The sequence below is a fragment of the Hydractinia symbiolongicarpus genome, chromosome 9 (genome assembly GCF_029227915.1).
Source record: "Hydractinia symbiolongicarpus strain clone_291-10 chromosome 9, HSymV2.1, whole genome shotgun sequence".
Classification (NCBI taxonomy): Eukaryota; Metazoa; Cnidaria; class Hydrozoa; order Anthoathecata; family Hydractiniidae; genus Hydractinia; species Hydractinia symbiolongicarpus.
The window spans coordinates 21,128,141-21,147,284 of NC_079883.1; the positions used below are offsets into that span (position 1 = coordinate 21,128,141).

A 19,144-nucleotide genomic window follows, 5' to 3' on the forward strand; every position below is an offset into this window, starting at 1 on the left:
ATTTATTTAGGTATCCTGGTGGTTGAAATAAATGACTGATAATCCGGAATATGAAGATGACTTTACGCCAGAGGAAGGCATTCCAGATGAGCCTGAGGAATTTAGTAGCGAGATCCTTCGACCTGAGCCTGATGTCAGCTTAACGCCAGGACAACAGCAGGGAGGTGCGCGTAGGCGATTGGATGTGGGGCTGGGGGAACAGAATTTAGAGAAAACCGTCGACGATCTTTATGCTAAACTTAGCGAGCATTTAGGATTGCTGTCAACCGATAAAAATTATCATGATTTTTATCATTATATATCATTATTCAAATCAGGATTTGGTGAGTATCATCAACAGTCAAGCAGGGGTTAGAATCAAACTTTTCGTACTCAGGAACGGGGTATGTAGAATCAGAGTTAATAAGGGGTACGTTGCGATAGTCGATCAACCACTGCAAGAGCTCTTGGGATATAATTTTAATACCAAATTAATGATTACTGAGGGATACCAGGACTGATGCTTATCAGCGGCTGAGACTCGCTTGCCACCAACTCGATGAGGAAAGATGTCTTCTTAATGGAAAAAAATCCAAGATACTAGCTATGCTTGAAACGAAGGAGTTAAATAACTGGGGAGACATGTTGACATGGAGTTTCGACAACCCAATACACCTTTGAAAGGCTCAATGTTACAATTCATGCTGACGGATGAGTATCACCACGATAAAAACGTTTTATTCATACGACTAACGATGTGCGTGCTTATACAATAAATGTCGGATATTACAAAACTTTACCCGAGCTTACCGCCGAGTGCGCCTGAGCAAGAGAATAACAAAAGTCAGGTCTATCGGCTGAAGAAGATCGAAGAGATCGAAATATACCTACGAAATGAAGTTAAATAACGTGAAAGGCTGTCGAAAAAATTTGGAATGCATGGTACCTGGATCTATTATATGGAACATGGATTACTCGCCATAAGCGTGATCACGAGCGGTGTTGGTATTGCAAGCATGCTGAGTGGTATTGGAGTACCTCTGGCAGTAACAATGGGTGGGATCAGCATTGCCGTTGGATTGGGGCAGACTGCCATAAAACAAGGTGGGAAGAAGATGATTTATAAACGCAAAAAGCACGATAGTATAAGATTATTAGCGGAAACGAAGCTGAATAGTATTGTCGATTTGATTAGCAGGGCGATTGAAAATGGAGTGATAAGTGATTATGAATTTTCACTAATAAACCAAGAGAAGCAAAAATATATGTTGTTAAAGGAGCAAATTCGTCAGCGTACTAAGAAAATCGTGGAGAAAGGCAGCCATTAGTCGCTCAGGGAAGACATGAGGCCAGAGAAGAACTGTTAGAAAACTTACAGTCTGCTCAATATGTAAGAAATACCTAGGTGATCCACCTAAATATTCATAATCTAATTTGTTCATTAAAAAATTAGACGATACCCACAACCTCACCTGTACTAGCGTCAACCATTAAATCTCCGTTATAAATTATTGTTCGTTTCTGTTTTGCCTCGAGGCCTCTGATGTACTCATCGAGTATTTTCATAGCCGTGATTTCTAAGCATGATTTACAATGAGGCCCGAGGGTTTGCGGTGCAATATCTCTATATTTAATTTTATTAATTGCATTCATAATTTCAGCCTTTTTCAGGGTGGAGTAGCCACGAATACTCAGCTCTCTCGCTTCTTTTTTCAAATCATTCATAGTTTATTTTGTATACAACATTAATATACAAAAATCTATCGAGTTTTAACTATACTACAACGAATGGTTCTTCGTCATCATCTGAATCAATAAGATGTCTAATCCTTAAGGTTACAGGCCGGTACCTGTATTTGAACTCTTTAAGCAAGACCTGGATGAAATGCTTGGATCCCTGTCGATAAATCCTGGATATTTTTAAAATACATCTGCATTCGCAGGGCTGCTTCAGTGGTACTGGTTGATCATAAAAATCAGTTGTCACCTCACCTTCCCATTCCTTGACCTTTGTGTTCAGATACCTATCGTTTTTTACTGGTGAGGTTGAGAATGTACTACCATATAATTTTTCAATCTTGGCTAGAATAATCTGATATTTCTCCAACCATTCTTGATGGTTATGAATATCGAATGACATTGTGAGTGACGAGCCATTTACATAACGCGAGGCACCCCTGCTATATAAACCCTTTGGTGTTCGGATTAATAGCGATGATATCTTACTGTCATTCTTATAGCCTATAACATATCTAGCATCTTTGCCCCCGTTGGCTTGGATTGAATCGCTGAGTACGATGTTTTCAATTTTAACATCGTTAATATCAAGTACTCTTGGTTCACTGTAAAAATCCCTTGTCTCTACGGAGTCATTGTAAAATTTGAACATTTATTTATGAAAATTGGACTCCAATTAAGGATTTTTACAGGCACAGTAACCTCCATTATACGTTATATACATCATATAGTGCTGCCAGCACAGCATCCTTCCTTTTATGATTAGCCTCCGTCCACATTTGCATCTATCATAATACTCTATCACAATACTCAGTCATTTATTTTTAAAGGCTTTGGCTCTGAAACGATCTGGAAGATATTCGATGATCTTAGGATATTCGCGAACTGCTCGTTCACACATTTTCTGTGTCTTGAAATGATCGGGTACTAACATAATGTCCAGGGATGTTCACGAACTACGGCAGTACACATTTCCTGTGTCTTTAAATGATCGGGTACGAACATTCGTCTCCATGAATCAGCACGAACTATTCGATCAGGCGTTATGAGATGATCATTAATGGACATCTTATTATTAAACGATACCTAAATCTCCATTGTTTAAACACTTCTTTATTTTCTTTCATACACAGTTACTTATCATATTGTAATATATTTTAGGGAAGTAATAATCTAAATGAATGAAAAAAATTTTAATAAAGAAAAGCATGTTTGCCGCATATTTTTTGACTTAGAAAAAAATGCACCAAGACAACACTGACTTCTTTTCAAATTGGGGATTTAAAAGTCAATCAATTAAATGTGGCTTTTACCGTGTTTTATAAAAATTACCAAGTTTAGGCAGTCTGTTTTCATTTCGTTAAAAAGAAAAACCTATTTTGTTGGTGTTTCAAAGTAGTGTTTGAAACCAATTGCAGTGTTGTCAAAATATGTTTGCTGAGTTCCGTTAAAGGGCAATCCATGCGCCATGGTGTGACCTGGTTTCTACTAAGTCGCAGTGACTTTGCCTAAGTGCAAGATGGGATGAAAGTCAGGATTTCGCATATCTATCTCGCCTTACTTTCAAACATTTATACTGTGGTTATATAGCAAAAATGTATACCGACGATGAATTTCGTTTCGATAACAACTGACACCTATGTATGTAAACATTCCCGCGTAGAGAGTTCATGAACAAGTTATAGCAACTTGTGAAAGTGCTTCCCAAGCTTTTTTTTAATTCCCAGCATATATAGATGGTTCATTGCTGACGTCATCAAAAATTAAAAAACAATCCTTTTCCATTGTTTTTTTGTACCGAAGTGGATTTTTTTAACGGGGCTTATCGACTCGTCTCGTATAAAACTCAATAAAAAATCCAAGTGTTTTGCATACATAACGTTGCGCTACTTGTTCCCAAATAATTTTCTATAACAACAGCATAAATAAGAGGGTGGTTGCTATTACTTACAAATCTAGACGAAGAGACAGACTCTGTAAACTTGGGAATCATTTTAGAGTTTCCGGGGTATCTTATTTGTTATAACGACATTTAAGTCATCGCCTGTTTCCGCCATTGGTTTGTTTACCTATTTTAGTGTGAGTGGCTTTGCAAGGTAAGTTAGATATAGGCTTGCAGTCTCCCGCATTATTTGTAAGAAGTACAGCAAAGTATTGCCAGGTCAGAATGTCAAAAACATACCACACGAATGGCTGCATTTTATTTTGTAGAAAGATTAAAAGGGTTTATATTATTTATATAATTTAATAGTTTCAGTCAGGGAAATCATGAGATTGAGGGATCCGTCAATTGAGGCATCTTAAATTCAGAAAATATGGATGCCTTAATTGAGGGATCCCTCAATCCCATGACTTCCCTGACTGGTTTTCCCTGACACTGAAGCTAGCTATATGTGCCTTATCGTGGTGGTTGTAGCTACGTATAGCTAGCTACACTATAAAACCATTTCTGCATATCTCACATTAATTTCCAATTCTTAGATCCAGGTTAAAATGCTTGAAATTTTCTGATCATTTTCCACAAAAATAACCAACATATTTGAATTTATATTTGAATTCATCAAAATTTATGGAAATATGCAAATTTTTAAGTTTATATGCTAGATACAACTGTCTCCATTAAGTACTTATATACTTGAGTTACTTGAGTCTGTTTTGATGCATTTTTTATCCACCAAATCGTTGATTTCAGCGCTTTTAATCATGTCCACCATGGAGTTCGACCCTGTTCTTCCTAAATGGGTGTATCCTTGAATGAGTGGTTCATCTGGGATTGATCGAAGGAAGATATTTAACTTTTTTTTAAATGTGTCCTTAGAACATCCTGTTTAATGGTGAAGATTGTTTAGTTAGGCTGTTAAATAGCCTTGGTCCTTGAAATAGAAAACTGGTGTTAATGGCAGAACAGAAAGCTCCAACAGTACACTTTCTTCCATCCAACGTCTAGTATTGATATATTACAGTTGTTGCATTTATATTAGTAATAAACTCACTATATATTTATATAGTGAGTTTATTAAAACAACAGCATCCTATGATTTTCCTGTGATATTTGAGTTCTTATGTTGGAAACTTTGCGTCTGTTTACCTGTTGTTGTACTTTTTTTTTCTTATTCATTATATTTTTATTAATATCCATTATTTTTTATTATAGTGCATTACATATATATATACAAAATACACAGCAGTCCTAACGTTTTCCCTGATTCCTGACATGCTTCTGAGCAGCACAATGAAACATTTAAGGTTGTGTAGTTACAAGCCATATTTCTTATCAAAGTTAACCAAATGCAATATTACAGTCTGTTCTAAGCAGAAGACCTCTGAAAGGCAAAGAAGTACTGTAAAAGTTAATAATGGTGAAGGCTTGCATCATTCCTCTCATGGATATATAGAAAGTATTACAAAGTCACATGTAGCTGTGGCGTTACAAGACCTGGAAGATTCTCTTCTGAGGAGGTATTTCAAAAAATATACGAAATATCAAATTAGATTTATTTATGTAACTTTAGCAATTCTTGGTGTTGGTGGATTGACTCTTTATGTTTTTCGAGAACCCATCAAAAATAATTTATCGGGTGAAATGGCTGATGTAGCAAGTAGATCTTTAGGTAGGTAGAATTTTTATAAATTAAAAAATTGAAAAAGAAATATTGTTGATAGTCACTAAAATACAAGAGAATTAATTCATTAGAAATTCACAAAGAACACATTGTCGTAAAAGTTGTATCTGAGGCAGGCGATGTAGTGTGTCCCATGTAAAAACAAATTTTATTTTCCTGTTAATTTGAAGTGAGCATGGTTTTAAATAAAAGTTCTTTTGATACTCAATTTTTACTGGTTTTTCTCTAAAGTTCACTTTTTCGCAAAAACATGTTTTTCATAAAAATATTTAATGACGTCTAAACAATACACAGTATTTTTTTACATTAATATAAAAAATTGGCAATAATGTTATAGCTTTGTAGTAAAACTTGGTCATAATTTTACATTAAGTGAACCTTTCATTTCTAAAGGTTGTCATAAACTTTCGCTAATAAACGTAATTAACGCTTTGCAAATGAAAAAAACTGGTCTCGAAATAAAGTATAAAAGGCAATAATCCTCCACCTATATTTTTTATCCCTCATTACACATACATCCCTTCTTCCTAGAACTCAAAAAAAAAAAAAAACAACAACGAAGAATCCAATTTTTGCACAGTAACCTGTCCAATTTTCACAAAAGTTTCTGCTCGCTAAAGTTTTAAATTATAAAGTATTTCTAACGTTGTATTTACAACAGTAAATCTTTGCAGGTGACGAGTCTGTTGTTGTTAAAGCCAACGAAATGTCAAAACAAGTTTTAAAAGACATCATAAATGATCCCAATAGCAGCGTGATTGTCAGTAACTTTATCGTGTCGATTTTAAAAACAAAAACTGTCCAAGAGTCTGTTATTTATCTTCTTAAAGATGTAATAAACAACGAAGACATTCAAAAAGAATTAAGTGCATTAGTGCAAAACACATTACAGGACATTCTCAAGCATCAAGAAACCAGGTTGCTTCTGCTCAATTACATAACTTTACTTTTATCAGACGATCAAACTAAGCTGGCGTGCCAACAGTTGTTAAAAACATTAGCAGATGATGACTACAGTAAACACATATTAGCTCAGTTTTTTAAAGATGTCCTATCCTCTGATACTGTGAAGAATCAAGCTGTAGAGTTAAGCAAGGACGTTACGCAAAGTATAGTGAACGATGAAAACATTCAAAAAGAGACGGGTACTGCTTTATGGAATGCTGGTATGTATAGTGTCACACCAAAGTGGCTGTCCTAGGAAGAGTGACAGAGATCGCCTTAAATTCTGACGCTTTATCTAAACTTTTAAAAGTTCAGGTGTTTATTTCCTTTCTTAATACACTGCAAGTTCTGTAAGTTATTGTTTTATATATGTATATGCATAATATTGAAAATAGAATATCGCCTATAAGCTTGTTTGTAAATCAACTTTTGAAATATTTTTAATAATTAGTCCACGGACTGTTACTGTGCTGCGTTTTGCAATACCTGCTGCGTTTTGTAAAAAAAACGACTGATGTTGTAATAAAAACGCTGACCCGTCTTATTAGAAATTAAATAAATCATCTTTTTGCTGACTTTTTTTCCTGACAAGGTAGTGAAATAGGTTCAGGTACTTAGCAATAATTATAATCGTTGCATGTATTTCTTGCTAATATAATTATTTTGCGTTGTTTGCTCAGTAACCGGTAATATTCATGATATTACACTTTAAGTAACCAATATCAACTTGATAAATCATGTATTCCCACTGGTATTAAAGGTGTTTCTTTTTGTAGAGAATATTGCGGGTATCACAAAGTAGCTTTTTGTCAGAAATTAAATGCTTTTCTGCAGTCGTTGCAAATATCTTTACAGAAAACTGGTAAGATTCATTTTAGCTATTTTTACTTTCCTTATTATTTCCCTTTTTTATAAGAACAATAGTTCGAAAATAACAAAGCAATGACCTGTTTTACTTGTTGTCAAATACTATATTTTGAAAATTTATAAACCACGACTAATCGTGGCTTCATTTTTCTTGAACTTGTGTTTCTTACAAACAGAACGTGTAACGATAGACAAACTTGTTGAAACTCCTTTTTTAATGCCAAAATATTGAGAAGAATTATAGTAGAATCTCATCTGCTGTCAATAATTATTTTATTTCTACATGACCGCATTTTTCGCTATAAAAAAACGCATAAGGCTTATTTCCATTCAACGAAAAATGAGCAAGCAGGCGGATGTTTTTGCGGAGCGGGAAAAAAATTTAATTACCATTTCAAACTTCGGGCGGGTAGTAAAGGAATGTAAACAAACATGGTCGTTGTAGACGTTTTTTTTGTCGTATTTAAAATAGTTTTATTAAGAATTAAGAAACAAATGTGGTTGGCCAATTTTAAAAATATGGAAAAATACATGGTAAATTTCAGCGCGTCGTAAAATAACCTTTAGTTTATGTTAACGACTATATTTAGGGCTCCCAAGTTACATTCAAAACAAACTGTAAATGTGAATTATTGAAAATATTTACCCAGGGTACCCCTCTTCAGTTCCTATTGATGCTGCTATCAACGAGCTTCCTGCCAATGGGCCCCTAATGCAGTTAAAATTCCAATTTGAGCTACAGGAGCTGTGCAAGCACCGCAATCGCTCAACTAGAAAACCACTTTAGATATCAATCTTTTCCTCATGCTGAACGCAAGCAGAAAGGATCGAGTCACACTTTTTTACTTTTTGACATTACTTGGCTGGAGTTTGAATCAAAGATCTCCTGCGCTGGAAGCAAACGCTATACAACAAGGATACCAGTCCGTTTTTTGAAGTGCTTCTTTTTTTTACTCTCATATTTCTCTTTTTAAATTCTTGCCATGTTTTCCGATTTTGAACACTTCGGGAAACAAAGTCTTGCACAAATTACGCGCATGCGCCTGTAGTAGCGCATCTAATATAAATTCAGTAATTTAATACTGTTCTTTCTCGCAACAAGGCGTTTATCGTGCGATGATCTCACGCCGACGCTCTTATTGTAAACTCCACTTGTGAAACTCGTACTTGCACATTGTTTACGACTTGGATTTAATCTAATGCGAAATACCAATGTTTACGAGAAAATTTGTTGTTTGTTGTGTTTGTCAGGAACATGTGAAAAAGTAGAAGATCTTAAATCATCGTACTCGTCTTGTTGCTTGCCATCTTGAGCTGTTGATTTGTTTACGTCAGGAGAGAAATGAATGACGCATTTTAATTGGTCACTTTTTTCCAGCGTGCTGGAAACTCCGTGCACCTGTTTAAAATTTTTAAATTGCAACTTAATTTTTATTGGCCAATGTCTACTTGATTCGTGCTATTTTAAACATTACGACATCACAACGTATTTCTTCCGCCTGCTAATGGAAATCAACCTAAAATAAAGAGTACTATTGTTTTTCATTCTTAATTATGTACGACAAACTTCTGCATTGTTTAGAATCCTGCGGCGATAATGCTTCAGAAACTTTTGAGCAATGAAAAACCCTTTTCGTTGTACAGTCAAAGATATATTTCATCAGCACCAAGTTTAAAAGCATCGCTACTTCGTAAAGAATCGCTGTTTGAAACCAATACCAAGAAACCTTTATCAAAAACGCGATCATCCAGCACCAAAGTGAGTAATGGCGGTGTAATTACAACCCGTAGAGATTCTTTTGTATCAAAAATAACCAAAAAAGATATAGCGATCTCTAAAGCAAATGAACGCTTGCAAAAAAATAATAATGAGAGCCATTCTCACAAGATTTTGTTGCATGAGCGAAAAAAGTCCACTGCAATTAAAAAAAAAGAACGCAGAGCAGTTTCTGCTTTCGAGATGACACACACGGATTTCAAAACAAGAAGAAATACAAATTTACAAGATACAGATCTGCTGATTCAGGACATAGAACAGGAATGGATCGAATATATAGAACAACCAAGGATGAAACACGAAAATGGTTTGTCGAAGAAAACCCAATCTAAGTTGTCAAACGACAGCTACTTTAAGACTTCGCATGAAGAGCAATTGTCCACCAAATGCATATATCCAAAACTGGAGGTTTACGCTAATGTGATTGATTTTATAAACGCAAAAACAATGGAATATTCGATGCATGAAAAAAAGCATGAACATACCACACGTCATATATACATTCCATCAAGTGCCGAGTTTCAAAGGGTGTTAATAGATATTGGGTATCAATCAAAATTTGTACCACTCTTCCCTTTATGGATGCATGAAGCTCGTGCACGGGTAAAGTAAAGTTTTTCACACAAGCAATATTAAAATGTTCACAAGAGAAGGTAATTCTGGAAGAAAATGTTTACCTAAGATAATCTCTTTATACCTTACAGTTAATCCGTATCCGTATTCGTATCCGTGAAAGAAAAAAACAATTGCGCTACCTACGATTGGACTTAATGGTTAACCTATATAATTGAGGCACTTCAAATATTTTAATTGGTCAGTTAACAGATAACTACATAACCCAAAACGAGTACATAAAATGACCAACTATCACCCAAAATGAAAAAGATATTTTATTTGTTTTCAAGAATCCTGTGTAATTGGATGGGACAATATAAGTATTTATTGCTTGTCATTTGTTAAATATTTAGATCTATCTGACCTTAAGCAAAGTAATTTTTCATAAGGTAGAGCTGGGTGAATTATTGCTTACCTAGAGTGAATATCTGTTTTATAATATATTCAATTTATCCTTGTTTGTTAAATCACAATACGGAGTAGTGTGATATGTTGGTTTACCTTTTCGTCGCGGCGGCGGCGGTCTTCAGTAAAGTTTTATCACACTGGATTCAAGTCTTTGTTATTGCTCATTTCACTGGATAAATTTTTTTTTACTATTTTCTCGCGTCTAAACGGAAGGCTATGTTGTGCTTTCTTGATATAAAGTTAAAGGTCGCCTCCGACGTTACATTGATGCTACCTAATTTAGTTCTATTTATATAAATATTTAAGAAAATAACATTCGTTTTTTTACAGAAAAGTTAAGTACAGCAAATAATTGTCAATAAACTTTTAAATTTTTGCTGCCTCGCTTCGTGCGGCTTTGTCATGCTCGCGCTTCTTTTCTAACTTTAAAATTCATAATGGCTGCATAATTGACGTCACAAGGACCAAAAAATCATAGGATGCTTTCTACGCTAATCGAATCGTGTTTAGACTTCGCTTAATATGTTTTGAAGGTTAAATATTAATCGAAGATTGACGATTTGGAGCTAAAAAGAACTTTGTTGTTTTTAATTTTGCATAATGCGTAATTATGTGTCATAATTATGTTGCATATTTATGTCTTCTTCGGATGAGTCGGAATCAAAATGTTTTACCGTTGTACTTGGTTCCAGTTTGCCTTAAAACGGAGCAGGGATTTATCTGATTCATCGTGGGTAACATATCACAGTGGTAGCGATGAAAAAAAAACAGAGCTAAGGCTTAACCTTATCACTGTGTTGTGGTGTGAATGCACCACTTACCGTCAAATAACCACAAATAAGTGATTTTGCTGTCATAAACCAGAGTCAATATAGATAACCTACAAGGTGTCTACGTTTCAGCGGCATGTTGATAGCCTTACATTTGCCTATGCTGATTATTAAGTTTTTCACAAATATGTTCTTTAGATTTCTTCTGCCTTGATCGATATTAATATTGTACGACTCAGAATGTGAATGTGGGTTTGTGATTACAAAAACGTGATTATTAATTAGTTTGCATTAGACGGTTTGGTGTCTCAATCGACTGATTAATACAGTGACTTTTGAAATAATATTAGTATACTAGTCGTTAGCCCGTGGAAAATACACGGGTTCACCCGTCCTTTATATTTACCCGTCGCAACAAAGTGGATAAAAATTCCCGTAACATGATTTTCTAACTCAGCGGGGGATCCGCGCAGAGACAGACAGACGACGGCTATTATTATAGAGACTAGTCGTTAGCCCGTGGAAAAATCCACGGGTTCGCTCGTCTTTTAAATTTGCCCGTGGCAACAAAGTGGATAAAAATATATCGCATTTGATATTCGTGTCTCCGTAGCACGATTTTCTAACTCAGCGGGGGGTCCGCGCAGAGACAGAAAAAATACGGCTATTATTAAAGAGACCAGTCGTTGCCCGTGGAAAAATCCACGGGTTCGCCCGTCCATTATATTTACCCGTCGCAACAAAGTGGATAAAAATATATCGCATTTGATATTCGTGTTTCCGTAACATCATTTTCTAACTCGGCGGGGGGTCAGCGCAGAGACAGACAGACGACGGCTATTATTATAGAGATAGTTAATAAACTAGCCGAGGAAGAACTTCCCGCCTAATTTTTATCCTTTAACTGTCTGTAATTTTTACATTCTATTATACACAACCATGTTTACGATATGTAAAAGATAAAATTTAGAATTATAATAGCAAAAAAAATTTAAAATATTTAATTTCGAAATCTCTCTTCGTAGTTTTCATGCTACAAGACTGCGGTCTGTACCTTTTGGCTCTCGTGACGTCATGAGGTATCCTGATATTTTATAAAAATAATTTACAGCGTGTTTTTAATGCTGCAATAATGGCGATCGAAGCTCAAGGTTTTATGAAAACGTACAATAAATAAATCGTTTTTCTGCTTTTATTTTCTAAGTTTCTCATTAAATAATACTTTCTTCTGTAATGTTTTAGTGATCTCTTTCGATTAAGATTAACTTGTTATAAGGTTGGAGGCAACCTTTAAGGAACAAGCCTTTAGCTTTTAGCTAGCTGTTTTAGTCACAAGAGACTATGGTGTTGAGTATGGTTTTGACTATGGTTATGACTATGGTTTTATTGAAGCATGGCCTTTAGTTAAGATGAAGAAAGAATAACCGTTGTTGCTGAAATTTTTTAAGAAAAAATAAAGTGAAGTAAAACTATAATTCCAAAACCAACAATTTTATGATGACTTGAAGGGACGCATGTTTTAAAGTGCTTTTAAGTTACAAAACGTAATATTTCTTTCTGTTTGCAAAGCTCTTTATAGCTACCCGGAATTTAGAGACTTTATGCAGGGGAATTTTTTCTTTCTTCTTTTCAGCGAAACAAACAAACAAGCAAACAAACAAACCAATTTTCATTATGTGTGTTTCGCCATGTATTAAAGAATTATAGCTAAGAATTTGTGTGTTTATTGTGTTTTATCTAGACAATGGTGTATTAAATTATAAAGTTCTAACTTTGTGAAGGGAAATTATGACAATGTAAAGTTTATATATGTTTTTTATTTTAATTTTTCACATGCGCTCTTACGAAACCAGAACTCATATTCGGTTTTGCTTTCTTTCTGCATATTGTTTTGAAATGTGCTCTCAAGGCTGATCTCCGTTAAGTCGGCATTACACGTTCATACTTGTATGATCAAATATGCTGTGCTCACTTTTGTATTATACCATGTGGAATGTTTTTAAGCTAATACACGTGCTCAACATGTTGAAACATGTTTTCACAGAAAATGTCTTTCTTTACGATGATCTCGAGCGACGATGATGCCCTCGTGTTAGTTGTTGCAGCGGCAGCAAGCTCGATAGGAAAGAAGCAACAAAAAACAAGGAGAAGGAGAACATGGACTAAATCTTGGTTGTTGAAGAGACTCTCTCTCACGGGATCTACAACACACTACTAGATGAAATTAGGCTCGAATACATGTGGAAGGTTACAAAAACTATCTACGCATGTCAAACGATAACTTTTTAGAACTCCTATCCTTAGTTGGTCCCTTTGGGAGCTGGATGGGGCGAGTCAATGTCATCTTCGTTGTTCAATTCATCGCAATCTTCCTCACTATCTGCGCTGAACATGGATTTTATTTTTATTCTTCTGCAGAAAAGTATTTTAGTACATTTTTTTAGCATAATGTTTATAATTTTGATTCTGATTGGCTCTCAAATTTTTGTGACGTCAAAAATCGCCAACGATCGCTAAAAAAGTTCAAACTGTGTCAACGCCTTTGGCGATCTCAGCAAACAGCTCATGTTACGCAATTTTACGTAAACAAACCTTATGCGCATGCTTACGTCCCAATCCCTACAGCCCGAGCGACAAAAATTCGCCTATTGGAGATCAACCTTCACGCGCAGAGGAAAAATCTTGCATATAAAAAACATTGTTGATAAGAACTATTGTCCGGAGGGATCAGTATGTTTGAAAAAAATCCTACACAGGGCATTTTAAAAAATCTTAACCTGTCAAAGACTGGGTTTATTTTTGGCTGGTGTTTCTTCCTCTTTTGACACACCACGTTCTAAATAGTTTTATGAAAAATTTGGTTTGAATTTTACTCCATTCTCCTCAACTACAAAACCTACGAACATTTAAGTGATGCTATTGGATGGAAACGCACCTTATATTATTTTTTTTTGTTAGTATCCAGATCATTTTTATATCGACATATTCTTTGCAGAAACGCGTAGACTGATGAATGAAATGTTTTTTCGTTATGTGTCATTTCAAACCGACCGCGGTTTCTTGTTGCGTTTCGCATTAAATCTTTATGTTTTCTAAAATGAAAAATGTGTTCGCAAAGTTTTTATGGTTGGGTTGGTTATTTAAAAATATATACTTCACTAGTTAGAAAAAGAGCATCTTTTACTTCTTTTAGAATAGGCATTTTGCGGCATTTGCAATTTACCTAAAAGGTTTGGTTACGCGTTTTACGGTTACGATTTTACGGTAACAACACTCGAATATATAAATCACAATAGATTAAATATGAAGCTCGGATATTTTTCTACTCATTATCAAACCAAAAAGTTGAACCGTGGTGACTTTGTGACAATGAGAGATATTTTAACCCGCGAAGAATTTAAACCAACGGAAGGAAATACAAGCGGGAAAAATGATTGGCTTATGTCGTAGTAACATCCTGATAATACTCAATTTGCTCATGAGGAAAAATATATTATTGGCCCAGTACCGAAAATAAAAAACAAGTAAAAACATTTGTATATTTATATGATTCTGGTTTAGTGGATATATAAAACATGCTTCCATGTTACAATGTTTTTCTTAACTGATTTTATTGCTCTGCGCAAAGCCTTTTGGCTGCTTGTTTCTGATTGTTTTTGTTTGATTTCAGGGACAAGACGACAAAAAATCAGGCTTAAAACGTCTGTTATAGGTTAAGAAATAAATCAATTACAATATTTCTGCCACTAAGAAAAGCACTTTTCATGTCAGATTTGGTAGTGGTCAAAATCTTTTACAGACTTACAGTTCTCTTATGCCTAATGTGAAAATGCGCACTGTACGGATTTGTGATAGTATCTTTATTTACATATTGAAATTTGGAATAAAAAAAGAAAATCTTAAAACTACTTCATAAAGCACTTATATAAGTAAATATAAAGCACTACGGTTATGATCATTTTGAAGATACTTGAACAGTGATACATTTTCTGTTGATATCATTAAATGAAGAATAATGTCAGCCCTTATTTAGGATGTCGTATTTTTCGCCCTTTTAGACAATAAATTATTCGCGTAAAGTTACTAATATGGTCACAGAAAAATATTGTAAGAGTTTAATTTACGTTTAAATACACTATGAGTTGTTCAATAAACTATTCCTCGTTTGTTGAGTTTGTGACGTCAAATCTGCATTCATTCTCACACATGCGAAACTTTACTGCATGATAATTCTATACAAGTTGCTAACTTTGGATTCACATGTACTATTGGATGTTGGTATTCTTTCATCTTTGTTTTTGTTTTTATTGGTAGCTAAACTAAATTTTTTTGCCCCTGGTGATAATCTTTCAATAATTTTTGGTACAAACACTGTTAACTATTCCGTTAAGTAATCTATTTTTAGTAAACTTGATGTATAATTTATCGAACAGGTTACCGTCTAAAAGGGTCTTAAAAGCTTCAAATTTTGTATTGTGATTCCTAATTTTTATTCACGTCTGCTCTCAGAAATAAGTTGCTGACGTAAATCTGCATTGCTTGGTAAGGTTTCTCTTTCTATTCTTTTTTTAGTTTTGAATGGCGGTAAAACAACTGTGGTTTGATATTCAACGAAGCTGAATTACCAATTACCTCGATGCCCACCATAGTGTATAAAACACATATTAACTATGTTAAGAATACTGTGTAAATGTCCTTAACACTATTAGGTCCAGGGTATTTCGAACATGTATGACCAGTGAGGCTGATTCCGCTCCACTGTACTCCTTCATAACCTTTGATAGGCTTTTCCAGATAAAATCAAACCTGGCACATTTATAGTACGCGCCAAGAAAGGAAAAAAAGATAGCAATGAATTTTTGTTTATATCAGCTTTTTTCTAAGACGTCAAGTCGCGGTACCACGTGTCCAAATTTGTGTTCTAACTTTTCATCCTCACAAAAGTTATTATATATATATATATATATATATATATATATATATATATATATATATATATATATATATATATATATATATATATATATATATATATATATATATATATATATATATATATATATATATATATATATATATATATATATATATATATATATATATATATATATATATATATATATATATATATATATATATATATATATATATATATATATATATATATATATATATATATATATAAAAAGCAGTAATTACGATAGCCTTGTAACCATAGCAAAAATAGTTATTGAAAAAAAAAACAGTAGGGGGCAGATTCCACCGTAAAATATTTAATAAAAAAGACAACTTTTAATTATTCTAAAATCTTGTTCCATTGTATATACTTTTTATAAATTTTCATAGTTATAATTACAAAAATAATATAGAATATAAAAGCGAACATACAACACAAATAGTGTCATCATCTGATTATTTTAAGAAATATAATTTAGTGTGAATAATAAACAAATAATATAATCCAAGGAGGAGAGCAATGGGTTTAGGGTTGTTCATTCGTGACTCGCTTCACCATATTTTGGGGAATGTTTTGGGTCTCTTTTTTTACAGGGAAAAGGGAGTGTTAAATTATAACTTTTTTATAATGTTAAGGATGTTAAGTATTATTAGATGAAAAGAGATTAAATAAAACATATATTTTTGATTTTTTACAAAGCCGACGAGTTTGGTGAAACGTCAAAGGATATGGTGTTGATACGAGAAGAACCTTGTATTATTACAGTACACGTAAACAAAGTTGCACATCCTTAAGATAGGGGCCATCCTTATCTGTTATTAGAAGTAATATGTGATAACGCCCTTCGCACGCCATCAAAACGAAGATGGACATCTCGTGAGATATTTCGTTTCTCTATCTTTCGTTGTATTTAAGCAAACCACAAAGTCGAGCCTTACGTACGCAAATCTATTTTAAAAATTAAAATGTAGCATGGTATTCAAATAAATAAAAACCAGACGCAGATTTACAAGTATTCGTCACTCGCTGCTTCACTGGGGAGAAAAGATGAAGCTCGGATTGTTCGAAATAGCAGTTGCTGCATTTCAAATACTTTTTGTCCGGGGTGGTTATTATACTCAGGATGATGAATTACCTGATGGAGGTGTAACAAAGTATTTGAAAAGAGAAACTAAAGTAAGCTGTTTGTTAAAATGTGACAGAGATAAGAATTGTGACAACATCATGTTCAAGTTGGAAAATAAAGAGGTAAGAAATGGAGAGTGTTGGTTTGTGAAAAACAATGCAACTGATACAGCTGAAGACATACAGAAATTGAAAAAAGACATAGCAATTGAAGGCTATAAGAAGGTAATTTTGAAAAGTTAGAGATTCATAGAGATTCGCATATTTGGTGTTAACGTGAGCATTTTTCTTCTTTTTTTATTTTCATCCAATCTTTTTTAGCTTGATATAGCTTGATATTTTTTTATACCAACGAGCTTTTTTATAAAAGAAGTTTTGAATGTTTAAGTAAATTACTAAATTAAAAATTTTTAGCGACAAGTTTGACTGCTTGTTTAGAAACTAAAATTTCCACATCTTTTTGTCATAAAAAAGTTTTGCGATTAGTCGAGACTATACTTTATCCAGAAGTTTACACCCAAATAAAATGGTGTTCGTGTGACATTGATTTTTTTTTTTAGCTGTTTTATGTATAAATATTTTTTTACTATTTCCATAAAATATGGGTCTTAATGAAAATGATTGTAACTTATTATCTTAATTGCTAAGTCAGCAAAAATTTTCAGTGATCTAGATGTATAACTTCACAAGAACTTCGCACTGAGACTGTTTTCGGTAGAATTAATTAATTATTAACGACGTTGTAATTAAAAGAGGGAATGTTGAAAAACAATGGGTAAAAGAGAATAGTGTTAGACCAATAAAATTGTGTTAATATAAAGAGAATAAGAAATTATATGAGTGTTACTGTCACCTTAAAATCTTCACTTTAATATTTAGACGCTACCCACAAAAGCTTCTTGTAAATTTGGATATCGTGTCATCACAAATACTTCCAAAGAAATGTGCAAATGCAAAGGTAAAAATTACAAAATGCGAAATAAAAAAATTGGTATATATTGAAATTGAATATAAGATCGGCAGTTAGAAATCTTAAATGACTATTGATTTTCTTATATTCTCTGCCTAAACTGAATTTTAAATTGAATTTACAGGAAAAATGCAAACGAATTCGAAATAAGGTAAAATGCAAAGTCAAAGATTGCAAGTATCCGTCCTTGTTTAAAAAATGCAATTAATTCCACATTTTTTTTCTTTCGTAATTCATTTATTCCCGTGATAGTTTGAAATCTTTACTTTTTGTATTGTTTCTGAAGCAGCAAAAAATCTTTTCAGACCAATAGACCTGTTTTTAGGAGCGGAAATATAACTATTTAATTTGACAAGAATTTGTTTTACTTAATTTTTTTTGCCACGCTAAACGTAATAGTAGAGTATGATCTAGACATACTATAAAAACTTTTGCCCAATCCAGTTTTAAGCTACTTAAAGTTTATTTTGCAAATTCTCCTTAACCTTTTAAGTTAAAATATAAAAATGAAACTAAAACACGCCCAATATGAAATATTAAAAAAAAAGAATTGAAAGAAGAAACCCGAAAAATACACAAATAACAAATAAAATGAAATGACTGTTCAGGATCAACATGCTATAGCCATTAAAAAAAATCAATGAACGATAAATTACTAATACTATAAAAATATTGCCTAGGTGAATGGATTTTATTGAAAAACTATGTCTGCTTTGGCGCACGTGCAAACGAGTTTGGAACATTTAAAATACAACACGATGCGGTTATAATTGCTATAAAGTTGGTACATGTCAGTGGAAAAGGTGTAAAATGCTCAGAAGAGACACGTTTTACAAAATGGGGTTGTGATATCTATTATCCCTTCAACGTAGAGAATGTCGCAGTTGTCGTTACAGATGATCAAGATAACGTACTTTATCCATCTATGAAGTACCATGTCAATCACGGATTCTTTAATGTATCAGGATACAACGCCAATTCTCCCTACCTCATCTACAACGCAACAAGTCACACTGTTCACAAAGGACAAGAGATGAGATTGCATTATGGTGAAGCTCTGTTAAGTTCCTACAGCTCTAACAACAGTGGTGAATCATGTGCAGATATTTATGCGAAATTGTGTGACGAATAATGATTTGTGAATGCAATTCTCTTAAGCCTGAACTATGAAATAAGGTTCCTGTGTGGTAGAACACTATTGGCGAGATGCGGTGAGTTTTCTTCTTAAACTTTTAATGAAGGAGAACTGTTATTGATTTTAATGACTTTTCATGATAAACCTTTTATGTTAACTTTCTATGTGGACGTATCAACACAAATTTAAAAGAAGTTAGTTAGAAGAAAAATCACTTCTAAAACCAAGTATTTCAG

General features: G+C 33.6%; 2 protein-coding genes across 4 annotated transcripts; both read left to right on the forward strand.

Moving 5' to 3' along the window:
- The first annotated feature begins 4,836 nt into the window (after positions 1 to 4,836).
- Positions 4,837 to 9,412, forward strand: LOC130657222 (uncharacterized). 3 transcript variants are annotated; one of them, XR_008985084.1, is made up of 4 exons: positions 4,837 to 5,327; positions 6,014 to 6,505; positions 7,061 to 7,146; positions 8,734 to 9,412. XR_008985084.1 is itself a non-coding variant. In XM_057460196.1 (3 exons), the coding sequence occupies exons 1-3, from the start codon at positions 4,931 to 4,933 to the stop codon at positions 7,084 to 7,086; spliced, it is 915 nt and encodes a 304-aa protein (XP_057316179.1). In that variant the 5' UTR covers positions 4,837 to 4,930; the 3' UTR covers positions 7,087 to 9,412. The 3 variants fall into 3 exon arrangements, 2 of the variants coding, with proteins under 2 accessions (XP_057316179.1, XP_057316178.1); XM_057460196.1 differs by having other exon boundaries at positions 7,061 to 9,412; XM_057460195.1 differs by lacking the exons at positions 7,061 to 7,146; positions 8,734 to 9,412 and having other exon boundaries at positions 4,838 to 5,327; positions 6,014 to 6,710.
- Positions 9,413 to 15,981: 6,569 nt separating this feature from the next.
- Positions 15,982 to 19,106, forward strand: LOC130657602 (uncharacterized). Its single transcript, XM_057460590.1, has 3 exons — positions 15,982 to 17,028; positions 17,683 to 17,761; positions 18,454 to 19,106. Exons 1-3 carry the CDS (start codon positions 16,726 to 16,728, stop codon positions 18,903 to 18,905), a joined length of 834 nt encoding a protein of 277 aa, XP_057316573.1. The 5' UTR covers positions 15,982 to 16,725; the 3' UTR covers positions 18,906 to 19,106.
- Positions 19,107 to 19,144: the final 38 nt, after the last annotated feature.

Bases quoted from the DNA above. Each gene is read 5' to 3' on its own strand.
- LOC130657222 (XM_057460195.1), top strand. From the start codon at position 4,931: ATGCTTCTGAGCAGCACAATGAAACATTTAAGGTTGTGTAGTTACAAG. The intron at 5,328-6,013 runs GTAGGTAGAATT...AAATCTTTGCAG, and splicing joins TGTAGCAAGTAGATCTTTAG to GTGACGAGTCTGTTGTTGTT.
- LOC130657602 (XM_057460590.1), top strand. From the start codon at position 16,726: ATGAAGCTCGGATTGTTCGAAATAGCAGTTGCTGCATTTCAAATACTT. The intron at 17,029-17,682 runs GTAATTTTGAAA...TTTAATATTTAG, and splicing joins CAATTGAAGGCTATAAGAAG to ACGCTACCCACAAAAGCTTC. The intron at 17,762-18,453 runs GTAAAAATTACA...AATATTGCCTAG, and splicing joins AGAAATGTGCAAATGCAAAG to GTGAATGGATTTTATTGAAA.